Source organism: Rutilus rutilus (genome assembly GCF_951802725.1).
Source record: "Rutilus rutilus genome assembly, chromosome: 15".
Lineage (NCBI taxonomy): Eukaryota > Metazoa > Chordata > Actinopteri > Cypriniformes > Leuciscidae > Rutilus > Rutilus rutilus.
Window position 1 is genome coordinate 13,169,297 of NC_140220.1, and position 23,888 is coordinate 13,193,184.

At 37.8% G+C, this 23,888-nt stretch overlaps 1 protein-coding gene across 1 annotated transcript; it reads right to left on the reverse strand.

Annotated features, from left to right (window-relative positions):
* Positions 1-1,478: 1,478 nt before the first annotated feature.
* ak9 (adenylate kinase 9) lies at positions 1,479-23,068 on the reverse strand. The gene is made up of 36 exons (XM_084432805.1): positions 22,946-23,068; positions 22,734-22,797; positions 22,595-22,647; positions 22,399-22,495; positions 22,184-22,296; positions 21,609-21,776; positions 18,868-18,990; positions 18,714-18,788; positions 14,999-15,100; positions 14,783-14,922; positions 14,382-14,704; positions 14,213-14,257; positions 12,777-12,907; positions 12,546-12,696; positions 12,267-12,384; positions 11,839-11,918; positions 11,635-11,682; positions 11,304-11,498; positions 11,064-11,191; positions 9,822-10,025; positions 9,231-9,536; positions 9,031-9,152; positions 7,414-7,633; positions 7,180-7,272; positions 6,874-7,101; positions 6,498-6,716; positions 6,173-6,386; positions 5,238-5,439; positions 5,003-5,149; positions 3,767-3,984; positions 3,438-3,634; positions 3,188-3,357; positions 2,894-2,992; positions 2,203-2,305; positions 1,958-2,072; positions 1,479-1,856 (listed from the first exon to the last, which is right to left on the reverse strand). The coding sequence occupies exons 1-36, from the start codon at positions 23,063-23,065 to the stop codon at positions 1,633-1,635; spliced, it is 5,355 nt and encodes a 1,784-aa protein (XP_084288931.1). The 5' UTR covers positions 23,066-23,068; the 3' UTR covers positions 1,479-1,632.
* Positions 23,069-23,888: the final 820 nt, after the last annotated feature.

Sequence of the window (23,888 nt, forward strand, 5' to 3'; positions counted from 1 at the left end):
CACATATTGGTCCCTCAGCAGCCGACCACTGTCGTCATCAGGGAAGATTGCCGGATTGTCCCAGTCCATGGCTGGTGGCACTCTGGGGGCCCTCTCCTTCCTCAGGCAGGCCACATTGTGGAGGACAGCACAAGCCACAGTAATATCACATGCCCTAACAGGGCTGACCCTTAATTTGTGAAGGCAGTGAAAGCGTGCCTTCAGGAGGCCAAAGGTCATTTCAACACACACACACACACACACACACACACACACACACACACACACACATTCTTTATCACAAGAACATTTAATGGAGTCACACTGCAAAAAATGACTTGGTATTTTTGTCTTGTTTTCAGTAAAAATATCAAAAAAAAAAAAAAAAAAAATCTTAAATAAAGATGTATTTTCTTGATTTGCTAAATGACCTAGCAAAATAAGTATAGTTTAGACAAAAAATATAAACTTTAAGTAAATGTGTGCTTAAAACAAGCAAAAAAATAAAAAAATCTGTCAATATAATAAGAAAAATTCTCTTGAAATAAGTTTACTTTTTCCATAAACACTTAATTTTAGAAAAGTTCTCTTGTTTCACTGGCAGATTTTTTTTTGCTTATTTTCCTAGGTAATTTTGCTCAAGAAAATATGTAAGATTTTTTTTTAGATATTTTTTTTTTACTGAAAACAAGACAAAAATACTAAGTAAGAAAGACATTTTTGCAGTGCAGTGAGCAACCGACCTTGGGTCCTTTGAAAGGCGCTATATAAATTAAAGTGATTATTATTATAGCTCATCTATTTATTCAATTACATTTTATTTATATAGCACTTTTCACACTCAGTGCACTACTTACACATTCAGGCGGTCTGCAATACTTTGCCACGCTTTTTCTCTTTGCTTTATCACTGTGGCGGTTTTGCCTTTCTTCTTAATTATATCTTTTACCTCCTCGTATGCCTCCATGAGGATTTGTGCTTCCGACGGGGAAAAGTACGCGGCTCTAGTTGCCATGGTAAATCAGTTAATCTGTGATCTGTGGCGGGGTCTATTTGAGTGAGCCGTGAGCGCGCACCTATCCAGGATTGGTTTCACCTGGCTTAATGAATCCGTGTCTGCTCATCCTGGCTTGGTCTTTGTGCAACCAATTAAGCCTGGACGCACATGTTTTGGCTTCATTGAGCTCAGCTGAGTCATTTATCCCGGATGTCTTAATTCTACTTTTGTGCAACAGGCCTCAGGGCTTAGATTAAACCAGGATTAGGCCTTAGCTCAATTAGGACATTTAAGTAGCTTTTATAAACGTAACTTACCCTAGGAAAAAACATTACTGGTGTTCATATTGAGACAAAACAATGGCACAGACATTTTAAGATGTGTCAGTGCAAGTTGCTTTCAGTTAAAATAGCTAAAACATGCATTTTAGTTTGGGACTAGGTTTAAGCCTCTTCTGTGAAACCAAGGGTATATGTTGAAAACAATTACACTTAACAAAATAGATTAAAACATATTTATTAGACTCATTCATTTAATTGTCAATTGAACAGAACACATTAACAAAGTGCTTGCAAAATGTATTCATGCAAATGTCAACCAACGCTGATCAAATACTGTGATGTGCTGACTCAAGTTTTTTATTATTTGAAGTAGTTTCAACTGCCCCCGAGCTGTATCAGACCTGAGGCTGTTTTGGTGGACTTCTCAAGGGCCAGAAACCTGTCCAGCTTCTGTGCAAAATCTGGGGCCAGGTTGTGAGGGGATCTGTATGTCTTCATGTCGGTACCCAGGTATGAGATGAGCTCACAGCCTTCTTCAAACTTTTGAAGTTTCTTTTTGTACTTCTGTCGAATATAGTCTGGGTTCCTGGTGTTGAATGCTGTGAGGGTGGAGGGGTAGAAAGTTATTAAAATATATTATCCAGACCGTTTTCATCCCCAGCTATTCATAAGTAAGCCAAAATAAGAAAATCAAGGCCACCTTTCAGATGAAAGGCCAGGTACAATAAAGCAGATCTCTTCACACTGAGAAAGGGGAACTTTGGCTTGAGTTGACCAACAGCAGTCATGGCTTTGATTATGGGTACTGCCACACTCTACAAAAATATGAAATAAAAAATACATACATAAAAAATATACATGTACAATAATTACAATCTCATCAGTGGTTAAAAAAATTATTTTACCACTTGTTAAAAGCATAGTTTATTGATGGTGTTTTCTTACTTGTTCCAAATAGCCCATGATCGGTAAAGAGGTTAGTAAGACCGGATCTTCCAACGGAGGTAGTTTATGTGGAAGTTTCTGGTCCCAGTAAATCTCAGGTGACCTGAGGACAGTTCTGTTGTGAATGATGTTTCATGCTGCTGTATTACAAATAGCCTGTTGCTATGGCTATTATTAATATGATCATTAGTTAAGATAATATATAAATGGCAGTTTTGTTAATTAATTATTAATTAATTATTAATGTATATGGCTGAATTATTTGATCAAAAATACAGTATGAACAGTAATATTTAGATTTTTTTTTAAATGTAATTTATTCCTTTGATGGAAAAGCTGAATTTTCAGCAGCATTACTGATTACTCGCATGATCCCCATGATTATCACATTATCCTTCAGAAATCATTCTTTCTAACATGCTGATTCGGAGCTTAAGAAGCATTTCTTATTATTATCAATGCTGAAAACATTTGCTCTTTTATATTTTTGTGGAAACTATGATACCTTTTTTTCAGATGGTTTGATAATAGAAAGAACACAAGAACAGCATTTATTTGAAATAGAATATTTCTGAAACAATGTAAAAGTCTATACTGTCATCTGTCAGCATACTGTCAGCATCCTTGCTGTATTAACAAATTAATTTCTTTAAACAAAAAAAAAATCCAATCAAGCCAAATTACTACTCACTGGAGAAATTGCTCTTGTTTCTTCTCACTTTCAAATATATAGATCCTATTTCGATACTCAACAGCATACTCCATATTCCCCCGCACCAAGGCCTCATACCTACAGATGAAGAGAAAAACATGGTAGAACTGCACTGTGAATCATTTACATTCACTTAAGGCCTAATGCTTTTAAATGACATTGTGTCTTTTACTTTAAATAGAATGTGTGTGAAAAGGTAGCTTTTTAATGATGAAGTCTGTAGTAAAAATTAGTAAGTACTATAAAAGTATTATAGAGTTTTCTTGGCTGTACCTCTGTTGACCATCTAGATAAGTGACGGGGCAGAACCCCTTCATCTCCACCTTTTGAGGGAACCTGCTCTTCACCTGGCCTGCATTGAGCTTATGAGGCAGGAGTGGAGGAGGGGGTAATGGGTAAGGGCAACCTGGAACCACAAACTGCTCCGGGGAATCTAAAAATCTCTTTTAAGAAGCATATAAAGAGAGTTAGTGAGTTAACAAAACTTTCTGTGAACATGTTTCTGGACCATCTGACACTTTACCTCTAAAGACTCCTTGCTGGCCATTTTGTAGAAGTGGCCCCTGAACTCTGCAGCCAATTCAAGTGAGGTGTTATGTGAACAGTCCACCAGATGGCGATGGAGAGCTAAGCTAACTGGGCAGTACTGGCCAAACTCGCCCAGCCGAGACTGCAGCTCTCTTGGGGTAATGCACAATCTGTTTATACAGGCTGCCTTGCCTGCGGGGATGGCAGAAAGCTGTCACAAAACTACACATATTGATGCTTTAATGCAAATGTAATGCTTAATACATGGATGGATATTACTAGTGCTTCTTGTTTGACAAATGTGCATCATTTGCATGCTCTCACCTTTGTGAATTCTTTCCAGGTAAGCATGGATGAGTCTTACGCTTATGCGAACTTCATCTAAAACTCGCTCCCATACCCACCACTTGCTCTTGTGAGCATCAATGGGAGTCCAGTTGTGATACTGCTGGTGGAAGTGTTGCCTAAGAGCTTCAGCTTCCCGTCTGAAGCAAGAGTTTCGAATGTTTAGGACCTGGGGGCTGTCATTCATTGGGTAAGGCCTGTTGGGGAGAGTTGCCATAATCGTACAAATTGTGGTTATTTGCATCTATATACATATTATGCCAGACCGTATTACCACAACATTTGTAACACTGTCAACGTTAAAATAAAATAAAAAATCTACTTGATACAAGCAATATTTAGCTTTATGCTTTAATATTGAACTTTATTCTCATAACATTGCGTCTAATAATTTTTTCTGACTTTATTCTCGTAAAAGGTCTATTATGACATTATTCTCGAAACCATATGACTTTATTGTCCTAATGTTATGACTAGTCTTAATCTAAAAACAAAAATATATATATATTTTAAGGCATTAAAATGGTGTAGTTTTTAGCAGTGACGTTGATTTATGTTGAGGTCAGTGTTATTTTTATAAAACTATTTCAATCGTTTTCCTCAACTGAAAGCTGAAATAAAACAAAATATAAATATTAGATGAAACAACTTAATCTAAAAAAAAAAAAAACGTACACGAAAATTAGAACTGTTGCCTTGGCAACTAACTAATAAAACATTCATTTGTATCACATTTATTTGTATAGCGCTTTTCTCAATAGATATTGTTTCAAAGCAGCTTTACAGAAAATACATGTCTAAATTATAATTTACAAATTTAGAGTGATCTGTTAGCAGAGGTGACTGTGTCCAAGCAATGTATTTCACAATGTACATAAATTACGCTGTTAGCTAACATCATGTATACATTTTAGGCATTGAAGTAATTATTATTACAAGTTGTGAACATAATGATTACACTTAAAGAAAATGTAGCATTGGTGCATGTTGATTCAGAGTTTGCGTCATCGAAATCAGAAATATATATTAAAAAAAACCGAATAAAAACGGCAAAAGCACATAACAAAATAACTCAAATTTAGGTTTACATTTTTAAAGTTAAAATGTTAACTGAAAATATAAGCATAAAAGCTAATTCAAAATATTAATAAATACATTAATAGTATAATACAAAAAAAGACACCGGAGGTGTGTGAGTGTTTGTGCTGGTCTGACCTGTTGTTTTTTTCCCTGTCTCTCAGGCCTCTCCTCAGCACTTCCGCCATGTCCAGTTGCAGTTCAATCACTAGCATAGGAATAATGCTGCAGGATTGCAGTAATTCAGCCTGATGCTTGGTCACAGGGAAGCCATCCAACACAAACCTGAGGATCAAACACATGTACTGTATAACTGTTATTTTTTCTTGCAGAAGTAAATTTCTTTGATTGGAAAAAATGTGGTCCTCCTCACCCACGAGTGCTGCAGACCAGGCTCATTACTGCCACCTCCAGGCACTGGATGGCTAGTTCATCAGGAACGGCCAGGCCCTGGTTCAAATGCGTCTGCACCTGATAAGCCAATTCAGTTTTGGACTGGCTGTTGAGCACCATACGTATTGCATCCCCAATTGAGAGTCGAGCGAGACCGTACTCGCGTGCAAACACTCGGGCCACTGAGTGCACACACAGTTAAAAGTTACTTATTCTGAAATCTATAAAAACGCTTTTAAGTTATGGTCTGATTTCACAAACAGGGTTTAGATTAAGCCAGGATTAGGCCTTAGTTAAATTAGGTAATTTAAATAGCTTGTAAATTTTAAAAAGCTTAATTTTTTTTTTCCTGCTGTTCATATTGAGACCAAACAATAGCACTGACATAGCCTATTTTAACGTCCACATGAATTCAAAATTGACCATATTTACTTTGTTTGCCTAAATTGTTAGTTTTGTGGTGAGCAATTCATCCATGCAAGTCAATCCACACAAAAAATTTTTTTGGCTTTGTAATCTTTAATCAAAATCTGAAAATGCCCCTCCCCTCTGCATTGGAGGACCTTCCCTGATGACGTATGTTTGACGGCTTGGTTTGGGAAACGCTTAACCACTCCCCTCAAACCGTTAGTCTGCTATGAGCGAGAGATGGAGAGGAGGAGCGCTAGAGTAAAACCCTGCCCTCTGTTCAATATACCTTTTCACTGGGAAATACGTCACAACACTGGAGAAAAGTCGTTTGCAACTTCCGGTTCACGCGGACTTTAAGATATGTCAGTACAAGTTGCTTTCAGTTAAGACAGCTTAAACATGTATTTTAGTCTGGGACTAGGCTTAAGCCTCTTCTGTGAAATCGGGCATCAATATTTTTATGAGCATCTATAATGACGTGTATTTTATTTCCAAAAATCTGACCTGTGGTTTTGCCTGCTTTTGGTGGGCCAATGATAACCAGTTTGATTGGAAGGGAAGGGTTGGGCTTTGGTTGACGGATATATTTGATTGGGTTGAGGATGAAGTTGTTGCGTGTCTCCCTGGAGGCAAAGAAGTAGATGAACTGATGTAGGATGACAGGGAATGTGGTGTTGAAAGGGCCTTGTGGAGGCTGGATCAAATCTCCTTCTGTGTACTACAGAACATAACGGCAAACAGACTTTTTTGTTTTATACTCTGTTAAGGCTTTTTTTTTTGGCTTATATTATTCAATTCATTTTCAATAATGTTGTATATCTGCTTTTACCTTAATAGGATCCCAGCACCCGAAGGCGCTGGGATATTTAAAGGAGCAGTACAGGAGTCTTCTGGCGAGACTGTAGCTGGTTGGCTGACACATCTGAAAGATTGAGTCTCTGTTTACCATCAGAGGTTTGATTCCCTGTAGGAGCTGATACCTCACAATCCGAGGCAAACGGCCGGCGTTTATAACCAGACGGGGGATTTGGTTGTCTGTTAGAAAGTCCTATGAAAAAAACAATGTATTATCTGCAGAATTTCTAGAATTGAACAAGAGTTATAATGTTAAATTAAATTATAATGTTAAACAAAAGTTACATTTCCGTAGGACTTAAATTGCATTATAAATTGGTTTATAATATAAGCTTTCAGCTTCTCCTTACTGTCATACTGGTGAGGTTGTTTTCATCCCTCTCAAACCTCTGACTGATCTCCGTCTCCAGCCTCTCTTCTGCAGTAGTTTCTGTTTCTTCATCCTCTGCCTCCTCCTCCTCCTCCACAGGAGGAAACTCCTCCAGCAGTATGGCCTCCATTTCCTCCCATTCCTGCTCTTCTTTGTCCATCGCCTCTGCTTCTTCTTGCACCTCTTCGTCATCCTCAACCTCATCCTCCTGATGAAGCAACAGAATGTCCAGTCAGAATCTGTCAGTCACTCACCAATGCAAGACACAACGACAGCGATCAATGACCTGTTCTTTGAGGGGCTTCAGAGTGAGTGGGCTTGGTTTTTTGGTTTCACGTTCAGCCATAAGCTCAGCTCTTCTCTGGGTGAAGGCCCGCTCCTGCAGTTTGACACAGACCAATGCATATTTACTCCAAAAACTTTGTTTCACCTGCTTTACGGTAAATGCCAGGTGTTTATTTTGCTTATTTGGATTTTTACATCCTTTTATCAGTGCTGAAATTTTCACTTAAACACTCACCCTGAGTTCACTCCGCAGCTTAATGACCAGCCGCTTTTGTTCTTGCCTGTACTTTTGTCTCTCTCTCCAACGCGTGAGCCGCGAAGGCAGGAGACGCCGCACCACCTCAGACACCTCTACCAACATCACTGCCACCACATCTGGAAACAAGTTACGCTCCACCATGAAGAACACCTCCTCTTGGCTTTGGGGAAATCCCTCCAAAATAAACCCTGTGGATCTGAGAGAAAAGTTAAGGAATATTTTGCAAAAAAAGAAAAAGAAAAGACAATTGTGTCTTTCATACACTATATATTCACCCTCCTACATTCAAACACATATGCTTATTTTTTCCTTGGAAAATAGCATGCAAGTCATATGGATTACTTGGCTTTTATATTAAAGATTGACTATTACTACCTTTTTATGACCGATACAATACAGATTTCTGATAATAAAAATAAAATAATAATTTTTAATTATGTTTTATTATTTGTACATTTTTGACACAATAATACATGATGATACCAATAAAAACATGCATTATGATTATTTTACTACTAATAATAATTATTTATAATAATACATTATTATATTACTATTATTTTTATTTGTGCCATTATATTTATGCAAAGTTTTGTAATCTAAATGGTCTCAAATCAGTGTTATTGTTAAGAGTAAAATATAAATATTAGATTTCACGAGTTCACATCTACATATAATTATTACGGTAAAGGTTATGCGTATTTGGCATGCTGTCCGGGTGGAGGGCTCCGAGCTCGGAATTTCTGCCCGAACCCAGAGTACTCCCCCCGTTGGTAAGAGTAGATGGAACTAGAAGTGAGGAGATGGAACTAAAAGTGAGGAGATGGGGTGGAGGTGGGATACTGAATAAACTGTCAAGGAACAGAGGTGGGTTCTGCTGTTATTTATACTGTCCTGAGTTGATTACTGATTGATCTCCACTTGTGCTAATTGGGTTAATTATCTGCACCTGCTCCTCCCGAACCTTGTTAATAAAACATCATTTAAAAAAAAAAAACTAAGACAACAAACTGAAATAAGTACTAAAATTACTAAAACAAAACTGATAGAAAATAAATTTAAGCTATATAAAAAGTATTTACAAAAATAAATAAAAATGACAAAAGCACATAAAATTACGAAAATTATAATATAAAAATGAAATTGAATTCAAAATATTAATAAATACTATAATAGTAAATAAATAATATTAAAATAACTCTCAAATACATTTTTATCTGTTTTTGGCTGTGTAATTAAGCTACACTTTAAAAAGTTATTTAAAAAGTATATAGATATTAAAGAATGATATCCGTTTAAAAGTGTGAGTATCGCTCAAACTGATAATGAGTTCATTATCATTATCTAGGTGAAAAACCTTAACTGCTATTGTATGAAAGAGGTTTTCTTATCTCTTTTTTTGTGCAGGTTTGGAATGATGTGAGGGTGAATAAATAATGACCAAATTTACATTTTGAGGTGGAATATTTGATGATTTAAAATGTCAGCTATATCTGCAAGTGTTGTTGTTGTTGTTGTTGTTGTTGTTGTTTTTTGGATTGTTTGATGAGGTAGCATGTGTGAATTAGTGAGTGTTTGTGAATGAACATTTACTTGTAGGGTTCCTGGTCCCACCACTGTAATAAAACCATTTCCAGTATCTCCAGAGGGAGAGGATCACCATCCTGGAGGTATGCCTTTATGGCCTCCTCATCATCAGTCAATGCTGGTTCTTCCTACAAACACACCAATGCATTAAATTCAAACAAAATTCAAGCAAAAATTCAAACGTCTTGCCTTTACAGTCCCCTTACATTTGTGTCAGGATTATCAGATGCAGTATACTCATGACTGGTCTTGTCCTCCTGGTCTGGAGGGGATTCAGCGCTCTGACCCTGGGCCTGAGCCTCTAGCAGGCCCTGCAGCTCCTCTGGAGGTTCCTCAGGGGGTTCAGAATCATCTGCATATGACACATGTTTCTGGGTCTTCCGTAGGATCAGCTCCTGTAGCCGCTCTCGGAACTGGATGTGGAAAACTCCCAGCTGCTCTGCAAGCCACTTCCCATGGGTGGTCTTTCCAGAGCCCCTCACTCCAAGCATGAAGACACGCAGCGCAGGTGGCTGGTTGCATACAAGCAGAGCTTTGTGTTATATGTACATTGTTTGCCACATAATGTACATATTTGTCATTTTCTATTTGTTTTCACAGATGCAGAAGATGTTTTGTTGTCACTTTCCAACGTGTTTTTATAATTTATCCTGATATATAAATATATGTGATGAGTTTATCCTGTAAAAATATATATGACACCTGAGTAAGGTCTGTTGACTGAATCACTATAATGACTGTGTATTAAAGCCATTGTGCAAAATATTATTTTTTATTTTTTAAATCATAAAAAATACCTTTAATGGTTGTGTGTTAGATATGTAGAGTTCAGGGTTCTGCAGGAACTTTTCTTGTGCCTCCGTGCTGGAGAAATAATAGACTTTGTCTCTGTACTTGGCAGCATATTCGTCCAGACAAGGTTGTAGCATACCCCTCTCCTTCAGCACCACTGGACAAAAATGCTTGGTGTCTCCCAGCTGCCTCTTAAAGCTGACTTCCTCCTGAGACCATCATAAACAAAAGAGTGGTATGATATTCTAAGAATCAGTAACAGGTTGTTCACACAGAGTAAGTGTTCTTACATCGGTCTGCTCTATTTTTTTTATAAGTCAGGGTTTCCCAAATTGGGGTTTAGATAATATTTAATTAAATTGAAATCATTTTCAAAACAATTAAAATAAAATAATAATAATTATTATTGTAAATATTTATTTACATGCATGTCTTGCAACCATTAATCAACATCAGAGAACCATGAACATGCAAATGTGTTACATTATTGAAATATTAACTTGATATCTTGGCCGAATGGTTCTAATGTGTCTAATGACACGGAACGGTTACATTTCCACTTAAGCTTGGCATTTGACTCAGTAAAATTACAAACTGTACAAACTGAATTCCGTGATGAGCCGTGCTGGTAGAATCCGTGTAGTGACATCGCCACTCAGGATTGGCTGGCTATTTACATCTCATACAGTCTGGAAATTGTATGAGTTACCAAAGCAATGACTGATGCATTTGTATTACATTCCAAAGAGCTCTGTCATCAGCCTCACGGTTGAAAATGAAACCATATCCATACCGGCTGGGCCGGATCGGCACGGAATGGAATGATTAAGCAACGAGAAAGGTTTGGCCCAACGGTGGAGAAGCAGCTAAAAACATTTCGGAAGTAAATATGCTCTGTATAGATGTCTCTGACTGCTGCAATTTGTCTTACAACATGAGTTTCATGTTTGAGACACCTGTTTTCTATTTTATTCCATTCTATTCAGCAATTCTGCACCTAGTTGTTTTTGAATGCAAGAACGTGTCCTGTGTGAACAGCTCCTAATGCTGTAATCAACATGAAATGATATTCACAAACCATTTTACTGCTGTAATATGTATATTTCTAAGTGTAACAGGATATTCAATGCTAAAAAAAATGTTGATACATTTACAATAAGACCAGAAATGTGTATTAAGAAAGTAAATGGGTTCAGTTTTGATTTCATGCTTTATTCGTGTTCAGTGCTGGATTATTGATGTGTAACCTCTGATTCTTGTTCCTCCTCTTCATCAACATCATCTTGTTTCTCAACCTGTGCCAGCGCATTCATAGCCTCTTCCTCCTCCTTCAGGTCTGCACTAGATATCCTCCAAGCTGTGTACTTAAATGGCTCTAAGAGAGAAATTTAGAGAGGGAAAGACAGAACAGAAAGGATATAGTGAATGAGAGGGTGTGACCGCTAATTTAGAGAGCATGAAACAGACAGACAGTCTACTCCACGTACTCTCCATATGGTAAATCATCTCTTGGAGGATGTCCTGAGGTGTTTTGTTGGTAATGTCCAGTATTACATAGCTGCAGGTGATGGTGTGCTCCATGCTTTCCCAATCTGCCACAAACTGCTTCAGCTGAACACTAAAGACATCCATCTCTGGGCCGTCAGGATAACCATTTTCCCACACCGTTGGAAGTACCAACTCTGTACACCCAGACATATGCAGATATACAAAAATATATACCTTGCAGAAGAAGTCATGAAACCATTACTCACACTCAAGTAAAGGAAAAGTAAGAGTTGAAGGAAAAATATTCAGATATATAATAAGACTACAAACCTTCATCATTTAAACTTTTGACTTCATCATCAGACTTATCAGAACTCTCTGTAAATACATATCAATTATTTATCAAAACATATAATATTTTAACATATAGTATTCATACCTTTAAGATCTAAGACCACTGGCAATACTGTAAGGTTGAGCAGAGTTCAACATTATGTTAATGCACAGCAATGCAATGATGTGAAAGAGTACTACCTGACTCCTCAATCAATGTCTCGAGTTTTGGCTGGGTGTCAATAGGCTGTGAATCTTTCTTTGAGGCTTCAGTAGGTTTCCTACAGCAACAACAACAAAAAAAGAATCGAATCACACCTTCATTTTGAAATACGTAAACCACCACTTTCCAACATGAAACCATGAAAATCAACAATGAGTTTGATTTTTCTCCACAGGTTTTAGAGATCTTTTTAGATGCAAGATCCAAACATCTGACATTTGGGAGTCTCAATTTTCAATTTCATGTACACTAACGGTCAAAAGTTTAGGGTCAGTAAGATTCAAAGTATGCTAATAATATATTTTTTAATTAAAAACAAAATAGAAGCATTTTCTCCAGAGGTTTCAAACTTTGAATCCCCACTTTATATTTTCTGAAACTGGGCCCTTATATTCGCTGCACTTACAGTATCTCATGATTGTCTTGTGTCTTATGCAGTTTCCTATCTTTCTTTAGGCGAGTCAGCACAGCTCGATCCACCTCTTCTTTATTCTGTTCATACATCCTGGTTAGTACAGTCCTTCCTTCAATAAACAACAAGTGACCAGTGACCATCACAATCAATTGGACTTCATGGCCTAAACAAGCATAGGTTGTATCATTTGATGTCAAAATCAGGACTAAATAATTACCAATTTTTTTTTTGGTTATTTAGTATACATGCCAATACATGTCTTTCTCTCACCCTCTCCACCATTGTCTTGCAGACAGAATAGGACTTCAGGTGTTATAGCACCATGTAGTTCCTCAATGGTTATCAACTGTGATCTACTGCTGGGAATGTTGTCCAGTATCCATCCTCTTGTATATTCAGCATCCACATCTTCAGCCTCAATCTGACAACCCACAGGCACTCTTAAAACACAAATAATGTTGTTCTATGTATGAGAGCTGAGGGTGGCAGCACAGCAGTTACCTCTCTGATGTGCTTCTCCAGGGCCTCCAAATAAAGCTCCCGTAAAGCTGTGACTGGAGACTCTGTTGCTTCCTTCATAGCTTCCTCCACAAGAGCTTGAACATCTGGATGATCTTCTGTCACCTCTATTGCTGTAAAATGACACATTACACATTCAGTGTTATTTTAGTATTTATATACTATTAAAGTATTTATTCATATTTTGGATTGGCTTTTGTTTTTATATTTTCAGTTTTCATTTCAATAGGTTTGCTATTATTGCTTTTGTTATTTTTATTAGCTTTTGATTTTTTTTTTTATATTTCTATTTAGCTTTATTTTTGATTTCCGTTTGAATAATTTGTACTTCAGCTTAAACTTTATTAATTTATTTCTGTTAGTTGCAATGGCAACTTTTTTTGCGTAGACTGTCAATGGAGGGACAGAAATCTCTCAGATTTCAGTAAAAATATATTTATATGTGACCCTGGACCACAAAACCAGTCACATGGTCAATTCTTTTAAATTGAGATTTGAAGCTGAATAAATAAGCTTTCCATTGATGTATGGTTTGTTATGATAGGACAATATTTGGCCGAGATACAACTATTTGAACATCTAGAATCTGAGGGTGCAAAAAAATCGAAACATTGAGAAAATCGCCTTTACAGTTGTCTATGTTTTTTCACGGTGCAGCATTCACTCACAAAAATAAATGTTTTATATATTTACGTTAGGAAATGTACAAAATATCTTCATGGAACATGATCTTTACTTAATATCCTAATGATTTTTGGCATAAAAGAAAAATCTATAATTTTGACCCATACAATGTATTGTTGACAGAGCCCCTAAAGGGACATGGTGGTGGAAAAAAAGATGGGAGGAAAAATAAAAAGTCAATGCTTTCGCGTTCTCTTGCAAATGTTTTGCATTCTTCTGAGAAACTTTGCAAATGCTTACAAAACGTTTTGCGAAATTCAAAAGGTTTTGCGAGGGAACCATAGACTGTAAAATTAGGAGGGAACGCAAAGTTTCCCAGGTGAACGTAAAATTGTTGCGAGAGAACGCAAAAGCATTGACAACTAAATTTCCTCCATCTCATGATATCTCTTTTAATTCCTTTTATAACTGTTTTAATTTTCCTTGCTTTTATTTTGTGATTATTTTAATTCCTTTTTGTTCAAAGCACTTTGAATTACCATAGTGTATTAAATGTGCTATATAAATATACTTGCCTACTTTTTTTCCCCTTCACCATATCCCTCCATACCTTTAACACTCTCTGTAACCACTGAATTACTATTTAACTTCGTACCATTTTCATTTATTTCATGTGTGTATATAAAAATGATGTGAACGATAACAGTTAACGAAAAATGTTAAAGCACAGAACATACATTGTTATCAGTGAAACTGAGGGGGGTTTAAAGTCCATGTTTGTGGATTGACCTCACCTGAGAAAGTTTCATCAGACTCTCCCTCATTGGTTGTCACATTACCTACAAAAATGGGGACAAACCATCTCAAAAGTGTCCCAGAATGCTTTAAAAGTGAATTATATCATGCCATGGAGCTTATTGTTTGGTAGGTTTACCAAGTTGGCATCCTCATAACCTTTCAAACCTGATGCATCTGTAGCCTCATGCTGCATCTTGGCTCTGACCTTCTCCAGGCCTGCGAGGGTGGCGTTGTGACGGACTTTGTCCAACATGTCTTGTGTGAACATACTCCGTGTATGCTCCATCAGTGCCTCAACATCTACCACTACAGCCCCACAATACTCTGCTAGCAGTGCACAAATTGTGCTCTTTCCTGTGCATCGTGGGCCGATCACGGACACCCTGCAAGGCAAATGTGGCATGGGTGGCAGCAGGTAGCAACGAGGATTCGCCGTGAACTTCTGCAGAGCATTTTGAGACGACAGGATGTAGATCTTATCCATGAAGCTGATGGGGAGAAAAGAGAGAAAATGTGGTCCCTCACATTTAAGTATTTTAATGTATAATAAATTCGTTTTCACTAACCCAACGGCGAACTCTGGTATGCCCTTGACCATCCTGCCCTCTTTGAGTGCCACCGGGCAGTTCAAGGACCATCGACTCCTTCGCCAATGAAAGCCTGGTGCGACATTCCTACAGGAAGACAGAGTCCGAAACAGCTCCTCCTACAAAAACAGGCATGGTGAAGAGGCATGTAAAATGTAGGTCACTTTATAGAGGTGTGTGTTTGCAGTATCTGACCATGTCCATCTGATCAGCAAGCTCTGGGTCCTCTGTCGGCATCAAACGCACAGGCATAGCTGGACACCTCACAGCCATGGACTCCAAACGAGACATTACTGACTGTGCACAGGCAATTGGAAAGTTCAGTATTATTACATTATACAGGTATATCATGTCACTATAACGATCTGTTTATTATAAGCAGCAATTATTTCGTAGCTGTCGCTTTAGATGCTCAAGGTCTTTAGAGAAGGATGAATTCTGATTGGCTGTCAATGTTTTTATCATTCATCAGCTGGAAAAAAATTATTCCAACGATATTGTTGCCCTGTACACAGTTAAATTAACTCTGCTCAAAGAATATTTGGTCCCTCTCTACAGAGAGTTAAAATAACTCTGAATCAGAGTTAAAGTTAATGAGATACTTAAGTGATTAATTAAGTGATGATTGGGCTTTAATGATGAACACCTGCTGTCAACAAGCAGAATCACTGAAGCAAAGAGAAACAACAAGAACAGAAAAAAGAGAAACACAAGAACTAAAACTGACTTCCAGCCACATCCTTATGCCAAGTTCACGCTGCACGATTTTCAAAGTAGTTGGGTCACTGTTCTTTTCACACTGCATGACTATCTGGGGTAACATTCAGTTGCTGGTGTGTTCACACTGCACGATGGATCAGCGGCAGGGGGTTTCACACTGCATGACTTTACAAAAGAAAGAATCGCCGGCAACTTCTGTTTGGTCCGCAAACTACGTTTCACAACCAAACACACGCGAGAAGTGATAAGGAAATAACACAAGATCACGCGTGCGTGAGACCGGAGCTCTCGCAAGACTGAAATTGTTATTAAAAATGATAGCCTGCAAAAAGATTGCGATCCAAATTGTCTGTGCGCTGATTTGCAGCAAAAAGGAGAAAAATAAACAGTTTATGCAGGAGGAAATGGTTAGGAAGACGAGGGGAGCAAGGACTGTGTGTTCTGCAAAGAGAGTTGTGGTTAAATAAATAATTTTGCAATGTGCTGCTGTTGCTGCTGGTCAAGCAAATGTTTGTGCTTTGTTTCTGTTTGATATAATTGTAAATATATCTATTAAAATACTGATATTCTGGTCTATAACTCCTCCCCGAACTCCCCGCTGCTCTGTATCTTGCTCTCTCATTGGCTGTTGGTCATCGCTGATGTAGTTTTCAGTCAGAACACTTTTCACACAGCAGGATTTTGAATCGCCGACAGGTCCAGATATTTAGCATGCCAAATATTTCACGGGCGTCGGCGACTCGTCGGCGATTCTCTCAGATCGCGTCTTTGCTCATTCACACTGCGTGATTGTCACTCGCGTGAACGAGCACCGATTTGCCTGTGATTTCGGGCATTTGTCGGCGATTTCTCAAAACCTGTCGGCGAGCCAAAATCGGGGCTAAAATCGTGCAGTCTGAACTCAGCTTTAGATGAAATCAACTGAAGACAAAGGAAGACATTAAATCTGTGAAGATCTCAGCAGAGGAGGATTAAACAACTCCACAAACAGCATTACAAGCTTCACTTATTACTAACCAGACTGACTTTATTTCTGTCAGACATCTACAAAAGTTCTTATTGAGAATTAACAGAGGTTTAGATGTTGAAGATTTATTGAAAATGTTTGGTCACCATTGTGGTGACCAGTGTCTCCTTTAGTTGGGCAGTTTGACTCTTAGGTTTTTTTGTGAGTTTGTGGTTTTTGTAACAGTTTTTACCAAAACACGTAATTTGTTGCAAAGAAAGCCAGAAACAAAGATGAGCAGGTGATACAGTTTTCAACAACAAAAAGTAGAATAAGGCACTTATCTCATCACTGTCCAAAAGTGGTTATTTGATGTTAATAGATTATATTCACTAACAATTCTCTCTTGATACAGATCAGACTTTCTGAATTTTGCTTTTTAAAATACATTATGGGGATTTTTTTTTTTTTTTTTTTTTTAAGACACAGACATCAAGAATCAACATATGAATCTCAACAATGGTGACAGGCTTCATGCCACAATGCATGCTGGGAGCCACAATAGTATAAAACTCATGGCTCCCAGGATGCACTGCGGCATGAAACATGTCACCATTGTTGAGATTCATATGCTGATTCTTGATGTCTGTGTCTTAAAAAAAAAAAAAAAATTCCCCTTTATGTTTTTTAAAAATAAAAAATTGAATGTCCAATCTGTGGCAAGAGAGTATTGTTGGTGAATATGATCTATTAACATCAAATAACCACTTTTGGACAGTGATGAGATAAGTGCATTAGTCTACTTTTTGTTGTTGAAAACTGTATCACCTGATCATTTTCGCTTCTGGCTTTCTTTGCAACAAATTACACGTTATGGTAAAAACTGTTACAAAAACCCTAAGAGTCAAACTGTCCAACTAAATGAAACACTGGTCACCACAATGGTGACCAAACATTTTCAATAAATCGTCAACATCTAAACCTCTGTTAATTCTCAATAAATAGACTTCTGTAGACGTCTGACAGAAATAAAGTCAGTCTGGTTAGTAATAAGTGAAGCTGGTAATGCTGTTTGTGGAGTTGTTTAATCCTCCTCTGCTGAGATCTTCACAGATTTAATGTCTTCTTTTCTCTTCAGTTGATTTCATCTAAGGCCCCGTTTACACGTACATGGCTATTTTGAAAAACGGAGACATTTCCCTTCGTTTGTGCCCTTCGTTTACACGCAAACGGAGAATTCGCCTCTGAAAACTATTCTTTCTAAAAACTCCGGCCAGAGTGGAGATTTTGGAAAACTTCGTTTGCACGTTTGCATGTAAACTGAGAAAAACTGAGTTTTAGGCAACAACGTCACAGAATGTGACTATTTTCGGGATTCTGATTGGCTAACGTGGGCTTGAGCTTCTCGTTACACTGCCACCTACAAGTTTGGCATGCTCTTGACAGCATATACATGGGTTTGTGTGCACGATGTTATTTTTGAAAACGAAGAGGGGTGAAATGTCCGTTTATGAAAATAGCCATCCACGTGTAAACGTAGCCTAAGACTGTGGCTGAAGTCAGTTTTAGTTCTTGTGTTTCTCTTTTTTCTGTTCTTGTTGTTTCTCTTTCTTCTGTTCTTGTTGTTTCTCTTTCCTTAAAGGAGAACTCCGGTCAATTTTAACATTGAGCTAATTTTTTTGTACATTTGGAGTGCTGTCAGTACAGAGAACAACGACAAAAATCGGTGTTGCCTACACCGTGTTATCCTCGTTTTAAAATTTGCACCCTGTTGACTTCAATGGGGCAAGTTTTAAACCTGCTTTTAGCCTCTTAACATCCTTGATGTGTCATTACAAGTGCACAGGTCATGTGAGTGATTCCTTCGGAGTGAACGCGGGTGAATCTGACTGCAGTAGATGTGAAAGAAATATATAAAAAATGATGTTTATTCAGCCAGCGCACATACCTGTATTTACATCCTGTTTTCGGTCGAAGTCCACAGTAATCGATTGTCGAGTTCACGCGCATAGGTTTAGTACCTATGATCACGCGCGTGAACTCGACAATCGACTACTGTGGACTTCGACCGAAAACAGGATGTAAATACAGGTATGTGCGGTATGTACAGGTTAAGTTATAGTGGTGGTGTGAACTACATTATTCTAATAGAATTATAGCAGTTATTAAAACCTTATAATTATCATAATAGTTATCCCTGGTGTGAGCTTGTGAACAGTGAACAGCTTGTTGGAGGGCACCCACCTCAAAGAGCTCCTCTGGATCCTTGTTTCCATCCAGCTCAAATAAATATGGGGGATTATGGTCTGCCATGTAATCCTACAAATCAAGCATAAGCATAACTGCTCTTTGTTTCAATAATAGTGTGTATTCAGGTGTGTGTAATAGGTGCCATTACCTCTAGAGGCCTGAGGATGGTGTCCTTATAGCACATGATCCTGCTCTTGGCATTCTCTGGGTAATTCTCGATCACTCTTACTAGTTGTGTGATCATATCTTTCTGTAGCTCTATCTCTTCCATCTTAAACACAATTTTTTAAATTGCATTTAGCCATTTGTGCACAGACTTTCAAAACTGGTCAATTCTGAATGCATCCATGAAACATGAAGTAGTAACTTCTGAAACAACTTACTGTAAATATAATTTAAACTTGGAGTTTAAACTTTAAATTTAGTCTTGGAAATAAATAACGGAAATAATATACTGAACTCAATTTCCACTTTTGTTATTCCTGTCACTTTTGGCAGTGGTTCTCAATCAGGGGGCCGTAGCAAATTTACAAAAACAAATAGGGCCACCCGATAACTTAAAATTATAAATAAAATAATATTTAAATCTATTTAATGATGTATGATTATGTAATAAAATAATCTAACTTCATAAATGCAAAATGTTTGTAAATGTATTAAAAAACTGCAATGATATTTCTTTTTTTATTTCCTTTATTTCCTGTTGTTTTTATTTCAGAACATAGAGTTCTTGAAACTTCTGGAATCACTACATTAATTGTGGTTGGTTATTTTAATGAATACCAGTTTTTGTTAATAAACAATCTGAAATATTGGAAGAAATATTTTAGCCTATATGAGGGGTCTTCAAGTTAAACAGGTTGAGAACCGCTGCTCTAAAGGTGCATCCCAGTTTACATACTTATGCACTATTCTATGCCATTTTTAGCATTTAAATAGTGTGAGTAGTGTGCTGACCCCGAAAATTCCAAAAAGAAAAAGTGCATTTCAAATACCTGGAAGCACCTAATTAACTAAAAAAGAAAAGAAAGAAAAAAACATGGAATCTTGGACACTTCAAGCAATGCTGTGCATGACTTCATGCACTTCATCCACAACTGTCACATCTTTCCTTATGCAGACTCCATCAGACTCCGAAGTTGAATGACAAAATAACCATATAAAATCCATACACTATGGTAAGTGCATAGTCATTTAGGACACTGCTTAAAGGAACACTCCACCGTTTTTTTAAATAGGGCTTATTCACCTTCTTTTCTACATTTAGATAGGTGGGCAAATGCATTTTTGTCTCAGTGCATGCGTTGTTTTAGTTTGACAGGGTCGGCGCTAGCTTAGCTTAGCACAATGAATGGAATCCTTTGTTGCCAGCTAGCATGGCCTGAGTAAAAGTGATCTAAAAAAAAAAAAAACCCACGTAATTACTTCTTGTGGCCTGCATATTCACAACGAGTACAAATAGCGATGCTGATTAACACTAGGCGATTTCCTAGGCAGATATTACCTTGGGACTATATTAGGGGGAAGCACAGGCGAAGCACTGGCGAAGCACTGCTGCTTAGGCGAAGCACTGCTACTTGGGCGCAGAGATATCACGCAACACATGAAATGTGAATATGTGGTATAATATGTGAATGTGAATACAGGTATAATATGGGTCGATCTATACATCTAGAGAGGCAGCACTATGCTTAAATATATATATTTTTTTATTTGCACAGACGCGTTTCGCCGCGTGCCGGCACGCACCGAAACGCGTCTGTGCAAATAAAAATAAAAATATAAATATATTTAAGCATAGTGCGGCCTCTCTCCCACTTCATGTATTATAATTATCTAGGCCAGCACTCTTAAAATTGACAAGTGTACACATTGAGTGAAGCCTGCTCATATCCACATTTACTTTTCGATCTATACATGCGTCATGTTTAAAATAATCACTTACTCTGTGGACAGTTGTCCATTTGGTCCATTCGGCGTGGGGCTTTTTTTCCAGTTCACTTTATCACACCGGGATAACATTTTTTATAAAAAATTATTAAAAAAATAAGAGTAAAAGTTACTGCAGGATGGATCAATGCCGTGAAATCCTCGGTAGCTGTGACACAACTGCGGGCACGCTCATCTTGATCTGACGCGCTGAGCCTGGTCATCGATGGATGGCAGAAACTTGTCCCACCCTCTACAGCACAGACACTATTTCAGTCGGGATAGATTGGCATATTCCCCCAGATTCACACCACCAGTTCGTGTTGGCTCTCATCCTCACGTCCTCAGGCTGTTGAGCGATTGCAACCTCCTCCTCCTGTCATTCTATTTCCAAAGCACGCAGCTCGTCTTCTGAAAACTCAGGTATGGTTCTGGCTCTGGCTCTTGACTGTCTGAGAAGTCACCCTCTTCGTCTCTCACAAAATTAGCCATGTTCATTGCCATTCATGTACTGTAGGAAAAATAGCCAGCTACTATTCACGCCGGTATGTTGACATTTCATGTGTTGCGTGATATCTCTGCGCCCAAGTAGCAGTGCTTCGCCTAAGCAGCAGTGATTCGCCTGTGCTTCCCCCTAATATAGTCCCAAGTCAATATCTGCCTATAGGAAATCGCCTAGTGTTAATCTGCATCGCTATTTGTACTTGTTGTGAATATGCAGGCCACAAGAAGTAATTAGGTGGGTTTAAAAAAATTTTTTTTTAGCACTTTTACTCAGGACATGCTAGCTGGCAACAAAGGATTCCATTCATTGTGCTAAGCTAAGCTAGCGCCGACCCTGTCAAACTAAAACAACGCATGCACTGAGACAAAAATGCATTTGCCCACCTATCTAAATGTAGGAAAGAAGGTGAATAAGCCCTATTTCAAAAAACGGTGGAGTGTTCCTTTAAGCATTACCTCTTCCTCCAGATCGTCTATTTCTTCCTCTTCCTCATCTTCTATGCTGCTGCTTTTTATGACTGACTCTTTCTTCACAGGGTCCCACTTCTCCTTCTGGAACACACGGCCTGTCTCCGGATGTTGACGCTCACTTGATAGCCTGTGGATGAGGTCTCTGTCTGCACACTGCACACATACATTCAATGTCAATCACTTCACATTTATGTGTTTATACAGAAGTGAATATAACTGCACAATGTCAGCATTGCAAAAACATGGCAAAACAGCACAACAAAAACAATATAATTAAATTGTATGGCTGCTAATGTATGAAATATAGCAGTGGTTCTCAACTCCAGTCCTCAGGACCCGCTGCTCTGCACATTTTGTATGTCTCCCTTATTTAACACACCTGAATCAGATCATCAGCTCATTAGGAGAGACTCCATGAACTGAACTGAGTGTGTCAGATAAGAGAGACATACAAAATGTGCAGAGCAGCGGGTCCTGAGGACTGGAGTTGAGAACCACTGAAATATAGTGTTTATCTTAAAATTCAGAGTAGTATAGATTGTATTAAGATTATGAAAAACCTTGATGTTGATGATGAAGTCTGGTGGCATTCCGAGGCTTTTAATCAGGTCTATTTGCTCCTGTATCTTTAGGTAATCCTCTGAAATTGATGGCAAACAGGCCAGGACATAACCTGCTCAACCATCATTCAAACAAGTCATTACAAATATATATTAACATATTTTAAAACAATTATTTATTAAATTATGTTATTTTAGTTGTTTCATATCCTTACCGTAGTGTTCTACATCAGGTGACTTTAGCCGGTCAACAATTACCTGGACCATCATCTCTTCTGGAACAGCTTTCCCTTCAGCCAGAATCTTAAAGAGCTGACACACATTGTTTTTTTGACACCGCTAGAATTGTTTGCAGGGACTCAATTATTTCTAGTATGATCAAATAAATAAATAAACAATAGTGATACACACCTGTATACCTTGTTCAGTCTCATCATTGATGTGGCTGTTGAGAAGATCTGTATCTAAAAGGGTGAAGAAATACAAATATTCAGAAAGTCCATTTGTAGTAATGGAATGGAGGCATTAAATGAGGCACTTGATCATTTACCATCAATGAGGATACAATTCCAAGTCTTGGCTAATTTTCTGGCTAGAGTAGATTTGCCAACACCCTGAAAAAAATAATAATAATCACACAATGTAACACAAAACATTTAAATTAAATACTGTTAAATCATATGTTTAAACACTGTTATTTGTTTTGACTGAGAAATATTTACTTTCATGACTGATATATAATTATGCATGTTGGAAACTCACTGGTTTTCCAATGATGATAAAACATGTTGGCTTAGAGAGTAGAATCTCTCTCTCTGCTTCATCCTCGATGAGTTTATCCACTAACGGGTAGTTAGCCGCATTCGAGACAGTGGATGACATGGTATGTTACTGTAAAGCAGAAAGTTTCAGTTTGGTCAAACTATCAACTTCAGTATCAAATCATCCTTAATTATCATCCGACATTTAGATTTTTGAGCATCAATTAAAAATTTCAATAAACATTCGTGCTTCTGTAACGTTATATGCTTCGATACGTTAAATAATCATCATATTTTATTTGTTCAATGATTTTACTCACTTTATAATAGTGACTGTAGCTCCTTCTCTGCCCGCACTTCATGTGTTGAACGGTGTCATGACAACCAGCCCAAAACAAAACAGAGAAACGAGATTTGACGAGCTTTTTATTTATGTGGACGTGGGCTTACCAAGAACTGTACAATTTCTCCAGAAATTATATAATGACTGATACGAGTTTTAACAATAAATTTGCCAGTAGCGTTTTCATATTTGCTTAAATATGAACTCATTCAATATGACCACCAGATGCCAGTGTTGAGCGTTCGCAGCCCCCACCCCCCACCCCCACCCGCAATTACCAAAACTATACTACAATGCAGATCATTGTAAAACTGATTTTAGTAGCAGTAAAAAATAAAGATTCCTTTAGCTTCCTTTAGGTCAGTTAATGCTTGATTATGGCAGTGCTCTCTAGTCTAGTCCATAGAAATTAATTAAGCAAGCTAAACCCTGGGGACACTTTTTCTGAGACAGGCTACAACCATAGACAGTATGGCTACAACAATCTACTTCCTCATTCCATCCTCACATTAAGACTCTGTGCCAGAGGTGGGTGTTCCCAGAAGAATATCATCTACCTATCATATTCAGTCATAATTAATTATTTACATGAACAAAACCA

Excerpts from the sequence above, each read along its gene's own strand:
- ak9 (XM_084432805.1), bottom strand. The coding sequence starts at position 23,065 with ATGTCATCCACTGTCTCGAATGCGGCTAACTACCCGTTAGTGGATAAA. Across the intron at positions 14,705-14,782 it reads ATACCAGAGTTCGCCGTTGG|CTTCATGGATAAGATCTACA; the intron begins GTTAGTGAAAAC and ends TCTCCCCATCAG. Across the intron at positions 11,499-11,634 it reads CAAAAGTTTAAATGATGAAG|AGTTGGTACTTCCAACGGTG; the intron begins GTTTGTAGTCTT and ends CTGGGTGTACAG.